The sequence below is a fragment of the Apostichopus japonicus genome, chromosome 8 (genome assembly GCF_037975245.1).
Source record: "Apostichopus japonicus isolate 1M-3 chromosome 8, ASM3797524v1, whole genome shotgun sequence".
NCBI classification, from domain to species: Eukaryota; Metazoa; Echinodermata; class Holothuroidea; order Aspidochirotida; family Stichopodidae; genus Apostichopus; species Apostichopus japonicus.
Genome location: NC_092568.1, coordinates 31,006,909 through 31,030,130, shown reverse-complemented (window position 1 = coordinate 31,030,130; position 23,222 = coordinate 31,006,909). Strand labels below are relative to the sequence as shown.

The 23,222-nt window shown below is 34.5% G+C and overlaps 1 protein-coding gene and 1 long non-coding RNA gene across 2 annotated transcripts in view; one reads left to right on the top strand and one right to left on the bottom strand.

Annotated features, from left to right (window-relative positions):
• LOC139971566 (uncharacterized) overlaps nt 1-3,793 on the bottom strand; it is an 85,570-nt gene extending 81,777 nt beyond the window's left edge. The window contains exon 1 of the long non-coding RNA XR_011794422.1: nt 3,138-3,793. This is a non-coding gene — a long non-coding RNA (uncharacterized lncRNA). The remainder of the gene's footprint in view (nt 1-3,137) is intronic.
• Nucleotides 1-22,689, top strand: part of LOC139971559 (protein phosphatase 1 regulatory subunit 21-like) — a 127,244-nt gene extending 104,555 nt beyond the window's left edge. Inside the window, exons 18-19 of the mRNA XM_071978140.1 lie at nt 20,021-20,149; nt 20,741-22,689. Of these exons, the coding sequence (XP_071834241.1) occupies nt 20,021-20,149; nt 20,741-20,776 (165 nt within the window). The 3' untranslated portion in view covers nt 20,777-22,689. The remainder of the gene's footprint in view (nt 1-20,020; nt 20,150-20,740) is intronic.
• Nucleotides 22,690-23,222: the final 533 nt, after the last annotated feature.

Sequence of the window (23,222 nt, the reverse complement as noted above, 5' to 3'; positions counted from 1 at the left end):
AGATATATATATATATATGTTTATATTTATCTCTGATGTTGTCTAGCTGCCCTTTTTTTTTGTGCGTATTTGTTGAGGTAAATAATTACCATGTCTGGTTATAATTAGTTCTTTGTAACTCAAAGATATATATATACTTTTAATTAGAAGAGTCTGTACATTTATTATTTACTACGTTATACAATAATGTATGAAACAGAAATGAAACCATAAAACAATTTCGTGGAAGAAACTGAATATGTTTGGATGGATCAGCCGTCATTTACAGGTTTGAGAAGGAAGGAGGAGGCAATCCGGAAAATGAGGAGGAAAATTAAATTAGGAAAGATAAAAAAGGAAGAAAAAAATAGCAAAAAAGTGGTTAGCAGACAGGAATAATTGTAGAAAATTTGCAGCGAAAAAGTAAAGTGGGTTCATCCGTCTGTCAAAGCATTTAAAGAGAATGTAAAACAAATCATGCTTAGCTTTTAATATCTTGTCCTACAAGTTTAATGAAATTTATTCTGCATTTGGAGGAAAACAATTTAGTGAAACAATGAAGAGTAAGCTTAAAGTGGAATGCGAACTTTAAACCTGTGTATTTCACACACTGTTTGCTAAAGTGTGTGCTATTCTTCTTGCAGGCAGATATATTTTAGTTGTGCTAACATTTTCAAAAGCAACTTTTTGCATTCTGAGTTGTGTCATCTGCTGTACATAAGTCCTTTTCGTAGGTAGGACATAGTTCATATCTCATTTTGTATTTGAACCAGCCTTCATTTCTAGAATTGTTTAAATTAAGTTGCTTTTTATTTTATGGTTTCATGGAGCAGGTTTACCTAACTAATACCTCAAAGCATTACAATATGCCATTAAATGTATAAACGACCATTAAACACCGCCATATATTTATGACGTTTTCAAATCCAGTTTTTCAGTTCTTCAGTCAATGGTGGATGTGGCTGTTCTCAGTCCACAGTCAGTAGACTACTTTTATCAAGGATGTGAAATGAAAGTGGTCAAACATATTTGATAAAGAAACATTCAGTATACAGTGAAAGTTGAAATCTTGCTCAGTTGACTGTCCTTCAACTGCTTAACATATTTGGTTCATAACGTTGTTTATAGCCAGAAACTGAGAGATAGAGTCACCTTCAACTCTGTCATAAATTGAGAAAGAAATAGTGTAAGTTCATTAACAAATCTCTACCAAGATGGAAAAGACAGAAAGACAAAAACAAAGTAAGAAAGAATAAAACAGAGATAAAAAAAAACAAAGAAAGAAAGAGGGAAAGAAAAAGAAAGAAGGAAGGAAGGAAAAGATAAAATGAAAGCGAGCAAGAAAGAAAGCAAGATTGAAGAAAAGTGTATTTATTTTGTATCTGTAATTATTAAGCTGAGTAAAACTCTTAATCATAATACATCTAGTACAGATAAATAGCTGCAGATATACCCTCTATATATGTAACACTGACACTTTAATCGGCATGGTTAAACATTCTGATCTGGAATCATTTACATGTAGGAGTGGTATTAAGGTAGTCATTTTTGAGATTTAACAAAACTTGACTGAAATAGGTTGCATTCTTTGTTGATTTACCTTGTTGATCAGAATTAAAGGCTTAAGGAATCTACACATTAATCCTGCTATTCTGGTATAGTACTATGTCCATGTCTGTGTGTTTAGTAAACGCCTGCCTTAATTCATCTCAAAGATGGTATTAAACTTAATAAACACTTTACAATTGTACAAATTAAATGCAAGGAGAGACATACTTTACTTCTTAACCTATAAACTTCACCCAAATAATAACATACCAGTAAAATACTGTTCAGAACATCTTTTCACTAAAAAAAATTAATAAAATAGAGGAGAAAAGATTTAAGGATGGCGGAGTTTGGTTCTCCAGGATAAGTGTGGTAAAGCTTGGACATGCATGGGAGAGGCAAGTGACACACATTGTATTTGGTATTATGTGTATGCCACCTTAAAGGGCTCATTTTGAAGAACATTTTAAGGTTGCCCTTCGGACAACCTTGCCTTCATATTTGGTTGTCAAAGCCTCTCTCTGGTTGGCTAACAAAACCTTGGAGTATAGTTTAAAGATCATGCTTTGTTAATTTATGGTAAACAAAGATCTTAGAAATCAACTTTGGTTGACTGATTTAATATTAATTACTTGATACAAAGAGTCCACAACAAAGTTGATAATTAGCTAGAGTAAGTCAACTTGACACTTCTTTTCAGTGAAGTAAACATTTGAAAAACATTCTCAACTTGCTTGTTTACGTTGTGATTAACATTGATTATCAAGAAAATCTGGATCTGGATCAGGATATGGAAATACTGGGGAAACAAATTAAATGTGTGTATTAGTGTTAATTAACCTCTGTTTAAGGGGGGGGGGGAGGAGGATCAGGGCAGGATGTCTCTATAGGTTTTTAATATTTCAGTATCATTGGCTTCATACTTGGCCAGTTACAAACCAAATGCAATTAGCTACTTGAAAGATGAAGGAAAATGGACATCCCATATCATGAAGAATGAAGACCTGAAAAGTAGCAACTTTAAAAAAAATTTATTCCACAACATCTACCACTTTCAGTCAGTTCCTATTTACTTGGAGCATGGAGCTGTTTTTACCTTCATGCTTGGAGTAACCCAGCTGACCAGGTAAACAACTATGTGTGGTATAGTAGGTGGCTCTTTCATTGTTAACTGTAATCTTCAAAATAAACACTCACACTCCACACACACACACACACACTGGCTCACCCTCACCTAACAGTCCCCCTCATGATAATGGTATAGGCTTAGTCCAGCTAGTAAAAATAATATATATACTATGCCACTGTGTGGTATGAAACATCAGCATATACCATTATCACCCAAGTGAACAAATGTAACCTTGTCCTTAAAGTGAGGTGAAGAGAGGTCAGTGTGAGATCTTAGGTCAAGCTCATTTCACACAGATCAGTTTTCCATCCTTTACTTTGCTCTTGTCTGTCTTGCCTAGCAGCAGGCAGAGCTGCAATAATTAGCTTTGATGGATAAAATAATTTTTTAACCTAGCTAAACCTATGGGTTCACATTTCTGCAATTAGAACAAACAGAGTGTAGAAAAAACAAGTGAAAAAAAGAGTGAAAGGAAACCTACTTTTGTGGTAACACACCTTGCCTTGACACTGAGAAGCTTCAGACTCTAGGAGTAGGAGGCAAGGTTGGTTCATGAGTTCAAGTTTAGGCCAGTCAATTTTGAGAAGTTCACAGATTTGTAGGTGAAGAGGTCAACTCTATATTAATATATATATACAAGGTGTAGTAAATGCTCTATTTGCAACGACCTCAGATTTATGAAATTAATTACTAGGTTAGTATGCATGAATGCTTAAAGCCAGTGTTATTTCCATCCATATAGAATACCAGGGATCTATATTTATTGCTTTAATTACTTAATTCTTATCTCTATTGCTATCTTTCTTTGCTAATAATATATAGTTTCAACATATTCAAATTCAAGATACCTATATGCGTATAGTTAAGTTACTGCGTGTGTTGATACAAAACTTATCAGTTTGTTATGACAATGGAAGTGTGCATGCAGTTGAAACAATGGGCAAGGTTCCAAACCTAACCATAGTTAATTGGCAGTCAACAGTTATTACCAATCTGTATGAATAATAATATGATAACATCTTGCAGGATAGCTTTGAGTATCAAATACAGCTTAGAACACTGTGCAGAAAATATGAACAATTTATGGAAATGATAAAAGTAGTTGACTAAGGACTTGTAAAGATATAGTTTGAAGGATGGTTTAAATACATGTATGGTTTAAGTACATGTATGGTTTAAATACATGTATGGTTTAAATACATGTATGGTTTAAATACATGTATGGTTTAATTACATGTATGGTTTAAATACATGTATGGTTTAATTACATGTATGGTTTAAGTACATGTATGGTTTAATTACATGTATGGTTGAATTACATGTATGGTAAAATACATTAACGGTTTAAATACATGTATGGTTTAAATACATGTATGGTTTCAGAACATGTATGATTTAATTACATGTATGGTTGAATTACATGTATGGTAAAATACATGAATGGTTTAAATACATGTATGGTTTAAATACATGTATGGTTTAAATATATGTATGGTTTAAATACATGTATGGTTTTAATACATGATGTAAATATATGTATGATATTAATACATAATTTAAATGTGTATGGTTGAAATACATGATTTGAATACATTTCTGATATATGGTTTAAATGCATGTATGGTTTACATACATATTGTTTTATTACATGGTTTAAATATATGTATGGTTTAAATATATGTATGGTTTAAGTACATGTATGGTTTTAATACATGGTTTATATACATGTATGGTAAAAATACATGTATGGTCTTAAAACATGGTTTTAATACATGTTTATATGGTTTAAATACATGTGTGGTTTAATTACATGTATGGTTTAAATACATACATGTAAGGTTTAAATACATGTTTGGTTTAATTACATGGTTTAAATACATGTATTGGTTTAATACATGTATGGTTTTCAATACATGATTTAAATACATGTATGGTTGAAATACATGATTTGAATACATTTATGATTAATATATATGGTTTAAATGCATGTTATGTTAATACATGGTTTTAATACATGTATTTGTTTAAATACAAGTATGGTTTAAATACAAGTATGGTTTAAGTACAAGTATGGTTTAAATACATGTTTTAAGTACATGTATGGTTTTAATACATACATGATTTAAATATATATAGTTATTAAACTTTTTATAATTATTTTTAATGCTTTTAAATGCTCTTTCAAATCAGGCTGTCTTGTAGTACAATGTTATTTCAGCATCATTTGGCAACAACTAACACAGCATTCATTATGTTTCAACTGATGTCTCCTTTGATTGCACCTTCTTGTAGCAAGCAGCTGGTATACCTTAACAGAGGACATTCTCACAGTTGACTTTCTCTCGTGAACACAAAGTCAGTAGAACAGTGCTTCTCATGTCCATGTGGACCGACCCCCAGGGGAAAATTAAAAAGTCTTGGTGGGGAATTGAGAAGAAAGGGAGAATTGAGGAAAAGGGGAGAATGGCCTTCCTATCTACTTGAGTGTGCATTCAGCACTGTGTATCAGATACTCTAGCCGCAGAGGATTTATGTCTCAAATTAACCAAACTAAATCCTTAAAAATCCTTAATAAAGGACCTTGTTCAAGAGCATCAAGCTCAAGGGTGCCATTAATCATTGAACCAAATACTTGTAGCCTATTTTTTTTTTTTTTTTTTTGTCTTTGCCCTTCTTCCTTTCCCTTGCCCTCTCTCATTTCCCCCTGTCCTTGTCCTCTCTCGTTGCTCCTATCTTTGCCCTTCTTCATTTTCCTTGCCCTCTCTCCCAATAGTCCTTGCCCTTGTCCAGTACCCTTCTCCTTGCCATTCAGATCTGTCCATGCTTGCCCAAGTTGACTCAGTTCAGGGCATAATGGTGAGGTACCCTGTTCCCTCCAGAATCAAGCCAGTATTTATTTGACTGACTATATGTAGCTGCCATGGGACATTCATAGCAGGTAGCTATTTCAATTGAGATTTGTCCAAATCTACCTATATGAGAACTCTCCCCTTAGCTTGTGAAAACGTGAAACTTCACTTTGGCAATCGACCTTGTCCCTTCAACATAGAAGCTATATATGTATGGTCTGTGTGACTTTGGTGCTATCATTCAAATCAGTTTGTCCTTGTCCGTTCTGTTCAAGCAATGTCAGAGGTATGGCGTGGGCTCGCTCAACACTTTAATTTCCGGTTTGCAAAGAACAGTTTTGATCAAATTTGAATTAAGCTGTTTGACTTTGACATGACATGACTTTGTCATGAAAGCAGTAATATGGCGTTTACTTGATTCTAAGAAATGATTGGATCTTCCATTCTCTAAACAGGAGAAATATTTGTAACAGCTTGTTCTCTTGACAGGGTCAATATCAAATGATGTGGCCTAGCTGTGCATCGATACTTTATCTGATGTGTGATAGGCACTGTGTATATTTCCACAGTTTCATTAGTTGTGGGATTTTCATTAACCAAGAATGATTATTGGGAGTTGGTATGCCAGCAGGACTGTAGTAATCATTATTGAATCTCATTCATGTATGTACAGTAGCATTAGGCTTGTCATGCTGACTCACTCAGCAGGGAGTAGAAAGTTTAACTAATGACAACAGGAAAGTCTTATTATTTTGTGGGTGGGTGGGTGTGTGATTGGCATTTTACTAGGCCTTGACTACAGCTGTATAATTTGTTTCCCTATCATTATTGGTAAATGATGGATCCAGTTGATTTACTTTCTTATAGATAATTGTCAATTTGGTACTGAAAGCCAGACAAAGCATGCTAGCATGATAAATAGAGGGCAGCATTTCAGTATAAGACAGTTCAAAAGTTAGTGACTTGGCTTTTGTATATGATTGGATTAGATATTGTGTGACATTGGAACAATGCAGTGACATCAAATGTTAACTGTTAGTGGTACTGCTACCTATTTCCTGAAGGTTTCTGGTTAAGCATCAATTTATATAGTGAAAATACTGTCTTTCAGAATAGTTCAATTGTGGTAGTGCTCATTTGCTACAGTGGTCAGTTGGTCACTGTACAGTAAAGTGTGCTGTTTCTATTGTAGTTTCAATGTATTATGCTTACCAACCACCTGGCATCTTTTGCTGTGGTTCATAGTACAACCGTGAAGTCCTTTCATTAACTTCGAACATTCATCCCCGCTGCTTCTTTGAAACGCGAGAAAAGTTTCTAACATCAATTTGAATCAGCTGGCTTACATTGCTTTTTTAAGTCAGTAATTCTAAAGATTGCAATTGATCAAAGTATAAAGGAAACCTAGATTTTCTCAACAAATGAAGGATAATACATACATGTCAGGGATTAATAAACAGATTAGTTTCAAACCCTAACAGTTCACTTTTCACACAAACATATTTGAAAGCACATGTGTAAAACCAAAATGAAGTTGTTTCCCCCCACTCCCCCCTTGATTATTTGGAATTATGTAAACTTGACTATTAATATGACCTAAATTGTTGTGGGACTGTAGTAATGGTAAGCCTAAAGCTGTTATGTAAAATAGCTCAAAAGGTTGTTAATTTTCATAAGCGAGAACACAATTACCTGTGATGTACAGAGTATTTAGTTCATGGGCTGCTAGCACAAACTTGAGAAGAAATGCTGAAATGAGTGTCAAGAGGGTTTGTTTAAATGTATTAATGAACAGGCCCCCGATTGTTTGTGTGAGATGTTTACTAAGCGTGTTTCGTCATACCGTATAAGAAGTATATTTGCTACTACTTTAAACGTTCCCGCCAACCACACAAAACAGTTTGGCAACCGTGTTTTTTCTGTAACTGGGGCCCGGCTGTGGAACGACTTGCCATCTTCGGTTGCTAATCAATCTAAATTTCTCTATTTCAAAGAAGCTCTGAAGACAGTTCTCTCAGTTTAATATAAAGGCCTTTAAGTAATCCTCTTTTTTCTGGCTTGTTGCTGTTTTTGTTCATTTGTATGTTTTATTTTTTCCTTGTAAAGCGTCATAGAATATCGTTTAGTTATGGCGCTATATAAATGCCTTATTATTATTATATTATTATTATTTATCCTAAATTGGGATTTTTAATGTAACATACGACAATCTGGCTTTCCATTAGATTGTATTTACCTAAACCAGCAGTTTAAAGTTTCCTCAGCAAGTTATGATAAACAGTAATCCAGTGTTAATGTGTCAGTAAGGTAACAGGACTTTCATATGGTTTAGATGTTAAATATGTAAAGAAGTTCAAGGTTTCCTTACAAGAATTACTGTTCAATCTCCAGCGAGCTATGGCAATAGTGCACCACTCATAGTAACAAAAAGAAAGAAGAAAAACAGAAAAATGCATACTCACAGCTCAGATCATTCAAACTGATAATTTAATAAAAAAAACTTCAAGGATCGACCAGAGTAGGTTTTGGGGTTTTAGCTGAACTTAAAATATGTTTATTGGACATACTTAAACACTCACCAATGTTTTTGTTTTCCCAAATGCACATTAATCAGCAAATATTTAACTAAACATTTCAATTTATATAGTTAAAGAAAGAAACACCAAGGTAACACATATTTCTCTCAAATCTGAAGGAGAAAAAAAAATGAAGCAAATTAGATTTTTTATTTTTTATTAGTACCAGAACTGAAACTTGACTTATAATGCTTATTAATCAGACTGGGATTTTTAATTATGATTAATTTCGAAATTTACTATAAATCAAAACAACATGTTATGTTTTATTCTCTCTGCCCTTACACCAGCAATGTGTATCTGTTTTGGTTTTTCCCTCCTTTTCAAAACATTACCAGTAATCTTTTAGAATAACGTTTGCATATGATGTTTCCCTGATTGAATTTTCTAGACATACCTGCACGAATTATGATCAGCCATCTCTCAGAGGGATCGCTCTAAATGTTCCCATTAAATTTCCATCTTTTCCTTTACACAAATGTAAACAGCCTGTCTTCCTTCCCTGAAAACCAAATGTCACCTTAATATACAGGCTGCTGGTTCCCCCCCCCCCCACAATTTTATTATCCTCAAGAGCAATTTGTCTAAACAAACCTGTGTAAACCCTCCTTTTGCAATCATGTCAATTATTACCTTCTTGAAATAGCTTGCAGTTAATCTTGAAGGTTTATTGGAAAGTTTATCCACCTCTTTTCCCTTAGATCAGCTCTGATCCAGACAGGGCAATCTCTCATGATTGGCTAGTATCATTTTCCCAGCCACTCCATGAATGCATACATTTTGCACCCAGTGACCCTATTTCACCTCCCTGTTAGTCCTCTCACCTCCAGGCAACCTTTGTTGAACCCAGTAACCTTACTCACCCACTGCCTTCTCAGTCTCAACAACCTAGGTTAACCTCACTACTAGCTGGCATGCCGGCTACCGCCAGGCGGCTGCACATCTTTTCCGCTTTCTGTCTTCGGGTTCTTTTTTTCTTTTTTATTCTTCTTTCCTGTTTTTTTTTCTTTCTCTCTCTCTTTTTTTTTTTTTTACATTTATTGAAGAGAGTTAAGTAGACTTTAAAGTGGTTGCGTTCTAATATCCATTCACTTAAGTGACGGGTTAACATTCAGAGTTGGATATATGAGTGGTGTGAAAGTGAAAATATCATGAATGATATATAATAGATGAAGTAATTGATCTATTAAACTGATTTGTCTTTTCTGTAAAGTCCCCAAATGATGTGAATGTACGTGAACTCTGTGATGACAAACACCATCATTTAGAAGTTTATCTACCTAGTAAGGTTTTACATCTTGTCTTATCATACCTAATATTATCTGAATAATGTGAGAGTTATATTCTAGGGGTTATATCTGGGAGTTATGAACAAAAGCATCAGAACCTGCCCCAGAAACTAGAATAATTTTGAACCTCCCGAAGGGATAATTTTGAACATTTTTTACCAGTCGTAATTCATGTCAGTTTGTTTTGTGCAATATTGTCAAGTCGAATTGCTTGCTCCAAGAAAACGTAATCGCAGCAGATGGCGCGTGATGTCACGTTTGTTCTTGAAATATAGCTAAGTTTAGTTCACTTTTGATAATTTGGTTGTTGATCTCTCCTTGAAATGTGTTACATTTGGAATGTTTGTCTGTAACTGGCAAAGTAACTTTGAGTCCAAGGCTTCACAAGTGTGCAAGGTTTTTCGGAGACAAAATAATAGTTTATTACCCTTCATGGACGAATGATTAGTACTGTACCTTACTAAAAAAAAAATATATATATAATTTTTAGTTCTTAGAAAGTACAATGCATACGTCACTCTAAATTGTCAATTGCATTCCTGCATTCATAAATAATGTCGGTAAAATTTTTGAAAAAACACCATAACTTTGTAGACTATGCCATCGGGAAGAGGGTCTTCACCATGCAAGATCTTAAGATGGATAGATTTACTGAAACTTTGGAAGCAATAAACTCCTGGCAACGTATTATCCCTTTAACAAAACTCAATGTGTCTGACTAGGGAGCTGCTCCCTGGTACAACCTACTTTTAGATGCAATCAATATGCAGGTGTGCATGACCTTACGATGGTATCTTTCATTATATAATGATGGATTCAAAGCCAGCATGTAGGCTTTGTGATTGTTAAACCGGTCAGGGGGGTTGGGGGGGGCAAGGATGTAAGTATGCAGTCACCTTGTGATACTAAGTAAACAAATGTTCTTTGATGATAGATATATCATGATGACTTGACTGTTGTTTTGATCAGATTCTGCTATAATAATCGAGAGTCAATACAGTCAGAAAAACTTTCCAAAAGTTCTCTGTGGTGCGTTAAATTTTACCTGTGAACAATTCCTATGAGTGGGGTGGAATGGATTGTGGAAGTAAATCAAAATTGATGTTCCTTCTATGCTAATTTTAGTTGTCTGCCTCATCGTGTGGAATAAAAGTGTGTTCCAAAAAGTGCTTGTGATGGACTTTCCAACATGGCAGCTACCAATAGGCTTGTAGATAAAACAAGGACACAAACAACTTCGGAACATGCAGACGTGATGTTACTGTTTACCACCATACTAGCATATTAACAATGTTGAACTTCATGTCGTCTAACACTTCCCTTCTAATGTTTACCTGCATATCGCTATATATTAATCACATATATATTATATCAAGTTAATCGCAAGAAAGATTACCCTCGTAAAAGTATCTCATGACTTTTACAGAAATTCAGACACAAAATGTGTGCGTCAGAGATGTTCATGTAAATACTTCACTCTCTTTTCCTTTTGCTTAAATTTCATATACAGATTTCATTTTCAGTATAACCTTCTTAAATTGGAGTAAACTTTGCAATAAAAATGTTTATGGCTAGATGTAATGTAAATTGTTGATACGATTAAAATGTAAAATTTACGAGTCAAAGCTTTCAGGGAAGGTTCAGATGCATTTCAGGTTGATACCTCAGCATGTTCTCAACAAGACAGCTGGGGGAGATGGTAGGTGGATTGGGAACATGATACAAGATAATCTTGAAACAAGGAAGTGCAGATTTCTGTTGTCTGTGTGCATCTGTTAGATCTTTGTCCACAAAGTAGTGGAGGTGCTGGTGGGTTGAGAGGAGAGGGGAGAGGAAGGGAGAACAGTAAGAGGAGGGAGACATGAGGATAGAAATGTAAACCTTTTTTTTCTCTTTTTTTTGTAGAATCTAGTTTTGCTAACTGTATGGAGAAACATCATCATGGACTTGAAAAAGACCATTTTTCTATATTTTCTGTAACTACAAGATGAATCTGCCTCTGAAAATATCCTAATACTTGATAAGCTTCCACAAGTTCACTGTGACATTTCCCCTTTAAATATGATTTGTGAATTGTGTCTCCCATTTTTCCTAATTTTCTGATCATCTCTCTGTTACTATGATATTACACTTGGGACCGATGCCACTATGTCAGGGTATTCCTTACTGATTATCCACCAAGGTGCTAGGGTGATAACAGTAACTCAATCACTTATTCCTACCTTAGACTGCAGAATATTGTGACCGAGATGGCAAGTCTCTGCAGATTCCCTCAGTAGTTTCAAGCCTGTCACCTAATTTTCTTCATCCAGTCATAAATTACTTTATGATCAGTTTTCAGCTCATGTAGTAAAGCATTAAGGATATATATAGGAAAGGAAGGGAGGTACTGCTCGTTTTAAGCAGCCTGATAAACATATCTTTATATGATACCACAATAAGAGCTAAGTGTTATGTCATTGGATGATTCAAAGAGATAACAGAATCATGCAGTGCTCTTTGTTTTATTATAATGTTACATTTGTTTATATATATGGTAAGACTAGCCGCCCTAGAGTAGCATCTTTATGACCCCTAATAATAATAATAATTCTTATAAAAATAATGATAATAATTTTTTTTAAATATAGTGGATCAGGATTTAAATAGCGCCAAATCAGAAACAAGGGATAGCTGCTCTAGGCGCTAAACAAAACAAGTCAATTGCAATCAAACAACAAGTAAAGACATGAGTAAAAATAAGACTCATATAACAGGCCTTGGTCCATGTATTATTAGTGTACTGGACTCTATATAACAATTGTACACTAAGATATATGTGGAATTATAAGCAAATAACATGCATGTTAATTTATATTTATCTAATGTTAACAGTAACATAACCAAAGGGCAGTGAGAGACACAGGGGGGGGGGGAGGGGTTAGGAGGTAGGAAAGGAGGTTAACTTACAAGGAGATTGAGTTAATGATTCCCACTGAATTGGTTAAATTGCTCTTTCTGTTTTGTATTGTGTTTTGGTTGATTGATTTGTTTGTTTATTGTTGTTCTTTTTTGTTTATAGACTGATCAGTAAAATGACACAATAACCCTTGATAAGACAACATTTGGCTTTTGTCCTCTGCTCTCCATCCCGCTCTATGAATGACTATGCACATATGCTAATGTTGCATTGTTACCATCATTAACAAACAAAGGGGACTATTCATAGTCCAGTAATTTCCATCCTCGGGGTATTCTTCCTCTGAAGGGTAGTGAAGGGGATACCTCCCCTACCACACCCACCCTCGGTACTTTTCTAAAACTGATCCAAAGAGCTCAATGTTCAGTAGTAGCTCTACGATTTTAGCTCTAGCTGACCGTGGCAGTGATGTCCGACCCCTTTAATCCCTGAAACTCACACAGCTTGTTAATTTATAACTTTCACTCAATATATCAGTTATGATGATGCATCTTGTGTTTGTTTGCCTGTTATACAGTAAGTGATACAGGCACACCATGATGGATTACAATTCAAACATAGGGGAGGGTAAAAAGTGTGCCAAAGGTTGGATTGTTCCAAAAGGCTGGCTAATTGGACTATAAGACATGCAAGTTTATTTTATCTTGGCAGATTAATGATGCATTTTCAGGAGGACTGTGTATGCCTTGTAAATTGAGCCATTGAAAAATTGTAAACAAAAGGGGGAACCGGTTATTGTAATTGTGTAATTGTGTTAAAGGCCAAGAAAAAGGTCCACAAAGACTGTTTTGTTTATTGACTTTAGAATTAAAAAATATTGTTTAGTCTTAATAGCCCTCTCGAAATTCAGCGAGTGGTTTCATTTGTAGACAAAGGTTATTCATTACAATAGTTAATATGACCAGAGGTTACCAAAGTTATAAATCCTTTTGTGGGGACTTCATTGAATAAAATGTGAAGTGTCTGAAAACAGTATTATTTTCAACCTTCCATTTTTTCTCCCCCCCCCTGTTGTTAAAATGGAACATTCTCAATCTGACATAAATATCCATATTGCAAACAATGAGTTTTATATGCATGAGTTTGAACCTATTGCATGTAATGTTCAAAATTGTTGGCCAAATCTGTGGTGGTTAAAGTGATGAATAAGTGTGGTAAAACAAATATATTTAATTCTTACCCTTGATGGAAATGGAGTCATCCTATGTGACCAAATGAAACTGCCGAGTGCCTAGCATTCTCACTTTTGGTGTACAGAAACAGTCTAGGCTCAGTAATCGTGGTGGCATGTGTGTGTGTGTGTGTAGATGTGCTGATGTGCCCTATTGTTTGTGGTTCCCATTCTTGAATATTAATGAGTGGGCAGGCCTTAACATAAAACTGTTTAAATGGCAATATTTCTTCAACTATGCCCGAGTTAGATCATATTTGGTACGGTGATGTTAGCACATAGTAAGTATATGTTCTTTGCAACAACAATTTTTACCTTGTTAATATACATGAGTGGGTGGGGCTTAAAGCAAAATCATGGAAACAGCTTGTAAACATGATATCTCAACAACCACAAGCTGAGTCAATGTCACACTTCGTAGGTAGATGCCCCATGATGTTTAGATGCATGTGCCCTAATGTTTTTGGCTCCATCTCTTGAATATGAATGAGTGGGTCAGGCCTTAACAGAATATTCTTAAAATATCAATATTCCTTCAACAGTATATCCGATTTAGCTCCTTCTTGGGATTGTGATGTAACTACATATTATGTACATGTTCTTTGCAACAACAGTTAGGCCTACATTTTTTGTACCTTCTGGGCCTCAAAATATGATGCATTTTTGTGCTGGGTCAACCCAAATTTTATTTCCACCTCTAGTGCATTTTGGGACACATTCTTTGAGCCCAGATTTGTGGGGCCCATATTTTGAGGGTTCAATTTGTAGGAGGCAAAGACAATTTTAAATTTTTGTTTGGGCCATCTATTTTTGGGACCATTTAGGCACAAAATTTATTGGGCCTGATTTTTGGGAGTGCCCAAAGTTTTAAAATTGCAATAACTCAACAACCATAAATCAGATTGTATCCAAATTTGGAACACCATTGTTGGTTTATAGCTGGTACATATGGGTCTAAATATTTCAGGCCCATTTGGGCCTAACATTTTGGTAACCAAATTATTTTTGGACTATTTTGGTCCCAAATCATTTTGAGCTAATGTTTTTCCGAACCCAATTTTGGATAGTGCCTTTGGGCTCTTGTGTTAGCATTTACTTCACTAAAATTTGAATGACTGACATATATATACAACACAGTTATTTTATACCAGGGAGCTGCTACTCTCTTAGAGTAGCAGCTCCCTGTTTATACTATGCCATTAAATTTTGTCAACATATTAACTGATTCCTGGTACCTTCCTTTATCTGTTGCCGCATTAGTTAATAATAGATAATCCCTATTAGTTTTGGTGTGCTCAATTTCATGACTATTAACATGTATGGCTTACCACAATTATGAATATGTTTAGGCATCGGAACCACTAAACATTTTTCGGTTTCTGGTTGTCTATATGGTTATCCATACTGGAGTTGCTAGGTCTATGAAACAAACACATCTAGTGTACACTGGTTATAGCAAGAGATGCATGCATGCACATATATTATTCCTGGACAATCTCAATGTTTCGTGTGCATTAGTTTCATGATCGACTGAGTCGAAGGAGAGTTGGATCACCCCCTTCTCTCTCCATGTAGCACAGTCACATGAAAGCTATTTGCAGTGGGGAATTCTCCCCCCCCCCCCTGTTGGTAAGGAGTAAATACAGAGATTGGTTGTATTAAGCTTAAGTAGTTTAGGAGTGAAATCCTTTGAAATCCCTCCTGATCCCCTTTCACCTTGTCACCATCATATTTTCCTTTATATTAATACAGGAATCTATCAGTGTAAAAATTTTGCATAGTACTGTTGAAGGCTACGAGCTTTGGCGTTTATAAATAATATGATTCTATGTACAAAATCTGCCATATATGCTTGTGTACTTTGCACAGCATTCTGCTATGTGATACTGGAGAAATTATTCACTGGAATACATTATAACAAGTTACATTGCAAAATCTGTGAGTAAAGTATGAAAATCCTGCTGCTTACTATGCCAGGCACGATAAGGTGTTAACGAGCTCTACACTGTATCGAGAAGATTGCCTGGACTTTTTTCTACTAAATTTTCTATTCACTATATATAAAACAGTTTCGTAATGAAAAGGAGGCTATCATATGTCAGCTGCGATGTACTATCTCTGTGAATGAATGGACAACCTTTTATTCCATGATATATGATATATACATAAATATACTATAAATATATCTATGTATCTGCTGTGACAAAGTGCAATCACCTCTGTTGCTTTAAAGTTGCCAACAAAATAGTACATCTCTTAACATCTCTGCCCTTTAGACCTACATGTCAGAAGGTATTTGACCCTTTAACATCAATTTGTGACCTCTCAGGTACTTAGGATGGTGGGTGCACTACCCTATCTTTGCCAGGTCAGAAACCTCTCAGCCTATAGTGTCAGGTCTCATGACCAGCATCAAAATGCATTCATAAGTTCATCTTTTTTTTTTCTCTCCTTTTTTATGAAATCAATCCAATTAGAAATTTAAATCCCTAAAGTACTTTCAACCTACAGGCAAGTTCTATGGCCATATCACTTGAACTTCTGCTCTTAATAGGCCAAAATTACTAATGTCCGTAGTAAATTTACTCATGGGGGTATTATATACACACTTGGAGGGAGGTGGTCATTCACCAGGTTTTGTCTCAAAGAAACTTTTAGGGGTCTCTGGCTCGGAAAACAAAACCTTGACCTTTTTCCGTAATGGATCCTGCTCGGGAGTATAATACTCAGAAAAATAAGCGGGGAAAAATGCAGGCAGTGGTTAGATTCTATATTAAAACATGGTTGGGGTTTTCGGAAAGATTTTAATAGTGGTGCAGTCTAAAAAATTTGATGTAAGGATTGAAATAGATGGAACGGACATTTTCTGTTTCATGGGTTCATTTACAGGTTTTTGAGCAATACAGGGTTTTGATTTACAGGTTTTTGATCAATTTCAACAAGCATTTTTAATCTCACTTGAAACATGGTAATCCAAACATGAGACATTCATTTGTCTAATTTTTAATACAGTTCCTGAATGTCTGTGAAAAAATAGAAGAGTCAGAACTTGCGAAGAAATTTGAGAAGATTAATTCTAAGGAAGGGGGAAAGGCTAGTCAACTTTTCCAGCGAGTGCCTTTTCCATTTTATCAGTATTTGATGTCATTTAATATACCACTACAATGGCATATCTTTTAATTTGCGCTTTTGTCTTTCATTGATATTTTAATATACTGGCATCAATGCCATTGTAAGACTGTATTAGAAGACAAGTTCATCAATTTATTATCTATTTCGCCCCTCCTGGTGAATAATCTGCTGGTTTTAACCTGCAGAGTGAGCACAAAGGACAGCAAACTTAGTTTGAGTCATGGTAATTAACCTAATTACCCATGGTCAAAACAATAAATGTGGGAAAATAAAAAAATTCACTTATGTACAAAAAGTTACAGTTCAATAAAAAAATTATTAAAAAAATGTTGGTATTGCTTATTAATTTCACCAGCATGTTTATAATATGTTCTTCTTTAATATTAAAGTCAAACATTAATTTTCCTCTAGAGTATCCATTTAAAACTGAACGTCGTAGAAATAAATGATGGTGTTGAGCAAAGTTCTCCATTGCAGGCCATCATGTAGTATTGCCCCAAAATATGCTAGAATATCACATAATGGTCACACATGATCAATTTCAACAAGCATTTTTAATCTCACTCGAAACATGGTTATCCAAATATAAGACATTTATTTGTCTAATTTTAACATAGTTCCTGAACATCTGTGCAAAAGTAGAAGAGTCAGAACTTGGCTGAGGGAAAGTAACATTTGAAAATGTCTAGCAACATGTCTAGCAAAACCTAAACTTTGGGGGCCAATTCTGATGACCTTGATAAGAACAGACAGCGATCAGTTTGATACACTTTTCAAGTTGAAAATATAATTAAAATGCTGCCTGAAAAGTGCATTCGATAGCTTGCAGTTTTGGTGTCAATATTTCTTGTTCCATTTAGACAATAGATATGCTGGTATTAAGAGTTGAATCTATATATATATGCACTTTTCATGGAATTTTAAATCAAGTCTACTGTTAATACATCTATCTGTTGATACATATGCTCACTATGATAACCCTTCTTGAACTAATTACTAAATATATAGTGCATGTATGCATGCAAGGTTTACTATTTCCCGGGAGTTTCAATTTCGTTTTGAGATATGAAATATTAATATCTATAGTACAATATATAGTACATGCAAGGTTAAACTATACAGATAGACTTTCTGTGACTTTTGTACTTCACTCTGATCCCTTTCAATGTTTTTTTCTATGTCAAGGCCAAGTTTGCAAGAGTCGGCCTATATTAATTTATGCATAATAACCTCTCTATTCATGAAGAAGACCAAAATAGAACCGAATACTTCTGTAAGGAAAAAAAGTTATTGACATGTCATCAGCAAACAGGGATAACTGACACATAGTTTTATATCAGACTAAATCCTGTTGTGAATTTTAGAAAAGTACACCACTGCATGTAATAACCTTCGTTAGACCTATAAATACACGTGTGCACTTCCATCTTTCGGGCAAGAACTGTTCAAAGCACATTTTTAACATTTTATACAGGTCCGCTAGAGTGAATCCACCTAGCTTGACCTGAAGCAAGTCTTGATTGGATGAGAGTGCTCTTCTGCGTTTTAATATCGGGTTGGATGACCTGTTTTTTGAGAACGCAGCTTCGGCATATATTGTAACACTTATATCATTCTAAAAAGCGTCTCAGTGCACGTGCCTGTTTCTTTCTTCCTTTTTTTTTAATTTTTTTTTTTTAATTTATCATCTTCTGACTCTCATGTATATATATGCCAATGACCTCTTTAGCCACAGTTGTTGAAGGAGGCACAAAATTATCCTTGATTAATCGTGAATTGTAAATTAATGAAGGGTTCTTGTTATAATATAACTCATCCTGCTGTCATTGTTTTTCCTTTCTTTCTTTTCTTCTCCTTGTCTGTTTCTTCTTTGTTTTATATTATTGCAAATTGAATCTCAAGTCATTAAAATTTTAAACTGGTATCATAGAGCATGATGAGTCTTCTCTTGAAAGTCTTATAGCATAACTGATCACTTTGGGTGCCAAAAGTACTAGCAAGTTCCCTTAAGAACGATGAACTTTCTTGGGTTTTTTTTTTCTCTCCCATCTAACAATGGCAATATTCAATTGGCATATCCTCTCAATTTCTCCCCATCTGTCCTGAGTGCTGTAAATCTTTAATTATGAAACTACCACTGTTTTATGTTCTCCGCCTTCAAATTATTTGTTTGGACGCTCCCAGGTGCCAGTACTCTCAATTTTCCCTTCTTCTTTTTTTTTTTTTTATTTTTATTTTTTTCATTTTTCCTCTGGATGTAAAAAGTACAGTGGATGGCAATGCACTTTTAGTTAATATTAGTTCAGTTAAAGAAAATGATGGGGCAATGTTCTGTAGTACTTCAGACAGTATTCATTGTTTGATAAATTAGAGGGTTCTGGTAAATTGGGTCGTAGGAAATGTCTGGAGTTTCAACTTTCAAGTGTGCTTCACTGACTTTGAAAAAGGCAGTGTTATAAGTATCTTTAAAGTCAGTGGAGTTTTCAGAAACACATTCATTTCTTCTTAGTTTGGCCAGCTTTGAACTGATAATTTTTTTTTTTTTTTGTGGCACATTTGTGAAAGATTGTATTATTAATTGATGTAGGATGATTAATATGATGTCAGCAGTGGTAGATCTTCAATCAATGTTTAGGCCTGAGGTCATTGGCAATTATTTCCCCAGTCTGTAGTTATCCCTAGGGTCCACAAAATGGAGTTGAGAAGCTAGGAGTCACCAGGGAGAGTTCAACATCCTGATGGAACTATGAAAACTGTTACATACAATGTCTTTCACAACCTTTTGAAATTAAACCATGGCAATTGATTTTTTTTTATCAGAGAAATTCTGAAAGAGAGCATTGCATTAAATGTTTTTATTGTATGTGTGACTGTGTAATCCCTCTAACTTTCATCAAATTGTATCATCTAGATAGCTTTAGTACAGAGAAAAGGCCCTCTAGGCACTCTTCATTTATTAATTTGAATAAGATAGAGAGATATGACAAAGATTTGCTCTGAACTTATAAAACCCCTTTCTCAACCGATATGTGTTTGAAATATTAAAGTTCATCAGTATCATTGGTCCCACATTTTTAACAATTACTAATAATTGCTTAGTAGTTTTCAAATGTACTTCCCTAGAGGCTCTGATCCACAAACTAATTATTCATTAACGAGCATTAGAAATAGACAATTCAATATCTCAAAGTGTCTCACTATATTTTACAACACTTGACAATAGAAATGCTTGTTAACATTTGAGTATGGGTGACCATTATTATTTATTTGACTTCCTAGCATATTTGGGGGCAGCACTGATGGCCTTTAAAAAATTCACACAGAGTGTAATATGCATTATTTAGGATCTAATTACAGTGATAATTTTGGGTGTTTTTGGTCATTTTAGGATGATTCACAAGTGGTCAGAAGAAATTATGCTGCCCAGCTGGAGGCGATGAGTGATCATGTCTGTGAGATGGACAAGAGGCTAGCGGCTCAAAAGGATGAAAACGATGCCCTGAGGATAGCACTGCAGGTAATTAGCAATGTTGGCATAATTAACTAATTTTTAAGCAAAATTTCATATTTTCTTTGTTCATTAAATTTATATAAAAAAAATAAGTTTTTATATGATTTAATTATATATTTTAAATATAAAAACATGTTTTATTTGTTGGTATTTGGTAAATTTACTGTGAGCACAATACATTTCTGCTTAATAGGCAAGACTTTCCTTTTCATGGTGGCACATTGGACCTGTCTCTAACTTTGAAAGTAAAACTTTGTAGATAAATTTAGTAAGAGAAATCACCCAAAATGGGTGAAGAATTAGCTAGGTAAAACAAGTTTCCCAACAGGGGTGGGGGGTGGGGAGGGAGGAGTTAAACCATCTTTTTGGTAAAGGAATATTCATATAAGACAATGAGGTCTGAAAGGTGCATTATTCAATAGGGTTAGACACATTGGATGTGAACGCAGAAGCCTGGCAAACCAATACTAAAATATCCCCAAGTCGAAAAACAAGGAAGCGAAAATAATCATCCCTCCCTTCTCCTCCTACCCCCACACCCCCCTTCCCTGTGGGTTCAATACTGATCAGCACCTTTTTTTCCTTTCACTCCTGCAGCAAAAGCCACAACCAAAGAAGGGTAAAGGGAAATGAAGACTCGATTGCACCGTCATAGCTCACATTGCATTGAAAGTGGGGGAGCGATTCTTTCGTTCAAGGATAAAATTGATTATTCTATGGATAGAGTCATTGATAGGAAGAAGACTGAACCATGGTAGTAACGATGTTGTCTGCTACCTCCCTCTCACATCCATTGTCATTGACTGTTGGCTGTAATATTTGAATATTTGTAATATTTGAATATTTGTAATATTTGAAGAAATCAGAGACAAATTTTGATTTCAACCATTTAACAGTCATATTTTTAGAATCAAGACACATTTCTCAGTGGACATTCACATGATTTTTCATTCAAAATGGTTAATTATGCTAACTTGAATTATAAAACATATTTCATGTGTGTTGATCCTGTTTGTATAGTTTCTGTTGATTATGGAACTATATTAATCTAAATCTTTTAGTTTTATATTGGCATATCGTGAAAGTTGCTCTGTTGTTGTATAACATATTTATGATAGAGAACCCACATAAACTCACAGATCTGATGTATAATTCATTAAAAAGTGATTATTTTTAAATAAAAACCATCTCTTCACTTTCGTTAGAACCACTATTGTGCCATGCGTGATAGTTTTTTGTTTTTTTTTGTAATATAATTTTATTTTATTTGTTGTCAGTGTAAATGCTGTAGTACTTTACACTTGTCTAAACATTTCTGAACAAGTTTCCCTTCCAAATTTTGTAAGGTTTACTCCTCCCCTCTCTTACTTATCTGTGCAACCGATGTGAATATAATAGGTATTACGAAGTGCTAAGTACACAAGTAATACACGTCTGTGTCGCGGGCAACTCTCTTATTGGTCCATGAAGAACAGAAACTCATGATTTAGACCTCTTCCAATCAAAATCATTTTGGTGTTTTTAATATGAAAAGCCATGATCAGCGACAAAAGCATTATCAATAAAATTATTTTAAAAAAAGCTTTATCTGCATTGGATTTAGTTATTACCTACTCCTCAAATAATGACTTTGAATGAATACAGCTCCGGACAGTGGTTTCTAAATCTGATTAATTGGTTGCATCGTTAAGTTTGGTCAATTATTGCAAACCATCTGACAAAACTTCATAGATTAATCAATTTCAGATCAATTTCGTTAGATGAAAAATATCATAGATGAAAAATTTCATAGATAAATAAATTTCTGATAAATTTCAGTTATTAATATTGACTATTTTGGTTAAGGTTGACTTGAGTGGTTAAAGCTTACAATTACAAAGCTGGTTGCACCTCTATTGTAGTTGGATGTTCCTCTACAGACACGGCTATATTAAAGTCAAAAATAATTTTATTCCTTGTTTTAGACAAAATAATTGTCAAAGATAAATACACATAAGGATTTTGATGAAGATCTGCTTTTGTGTGCTTTCACTGCCAAAGAATTTCATTACTCCTTCCCTGAGAGTTTGCCAAGATCATATTGTTTTCTTCATTTATTTATTGGTCAAAGCTTGAGATGGTGGCAAGGTGGCAGAATAGCTACTAGGATATCTTCCAGGTTACATGTAGAATGACTAGACACCATCTTAGAGCCTCCATTCAGTTACTGCAGAAACATTACAGAGACCCTCAAATGTACGAAGATATACAACTAAAAATAAGCCTGTGAAAAGCTGCATTTTTATCAGTTGATTACATAAATGACAATCTTGTCCATCAGTGAGCATCTTAATTTGGAAACTTCCAAATGTATAATTTTTGATCATGGCTTATCTTATACGAGAGTGTGATATATAAACACAGCATATGCTTTTCGTTGAATGTCTTGATCTAACCTCATCAATATTGCAATTCTTCAAAAGTGTCTGCACTTTTGATGACAAAGTTCATATTTGATATGTATAATGGATGAGGCTAATAAAAATTGATTATCCAATTCCAAACGATTTCATTCACCGACTAATTGTACTTTTTGTTCTTTCTTTTATTGTATCTCCACAGTAGATAAATTAATGCCGCTACCAGCTTTGTTTATATTTTTCTGAGAATTTTATGTTTGATGTTGATGATGATAACGATGGTTTCCTACCATTAATATTCAAAAGAACTTTTGTTTGCCAAAAAAAATGGTCCATTGAACTCTTGAATGAAAGTAAATGCATCACATCTGTTATTTTTGAAGGCCATGGATTTTGAAAAGTGCATTTGGTAAATGACATGTCTTCATGAATATTAATTTGAAATCATGACCTATTTTGAATGTTAAAGATAAATCAGCTAGTACAGCTAGATGTATGTGTGGCTGCCATTTGCTGTTAAGGTCGGTCATTAAAGCATATTTTTGCATAATCATCATTGTTGTGAATTTGCTATTCCACACGACAATATAAATTCATCCTACAACAGTGTAGTCATTGAGAAGACCTTGTACTAAAAGAAAACACTCAGGAATGAGGAAAGTATGCATAAGAACGTGCAA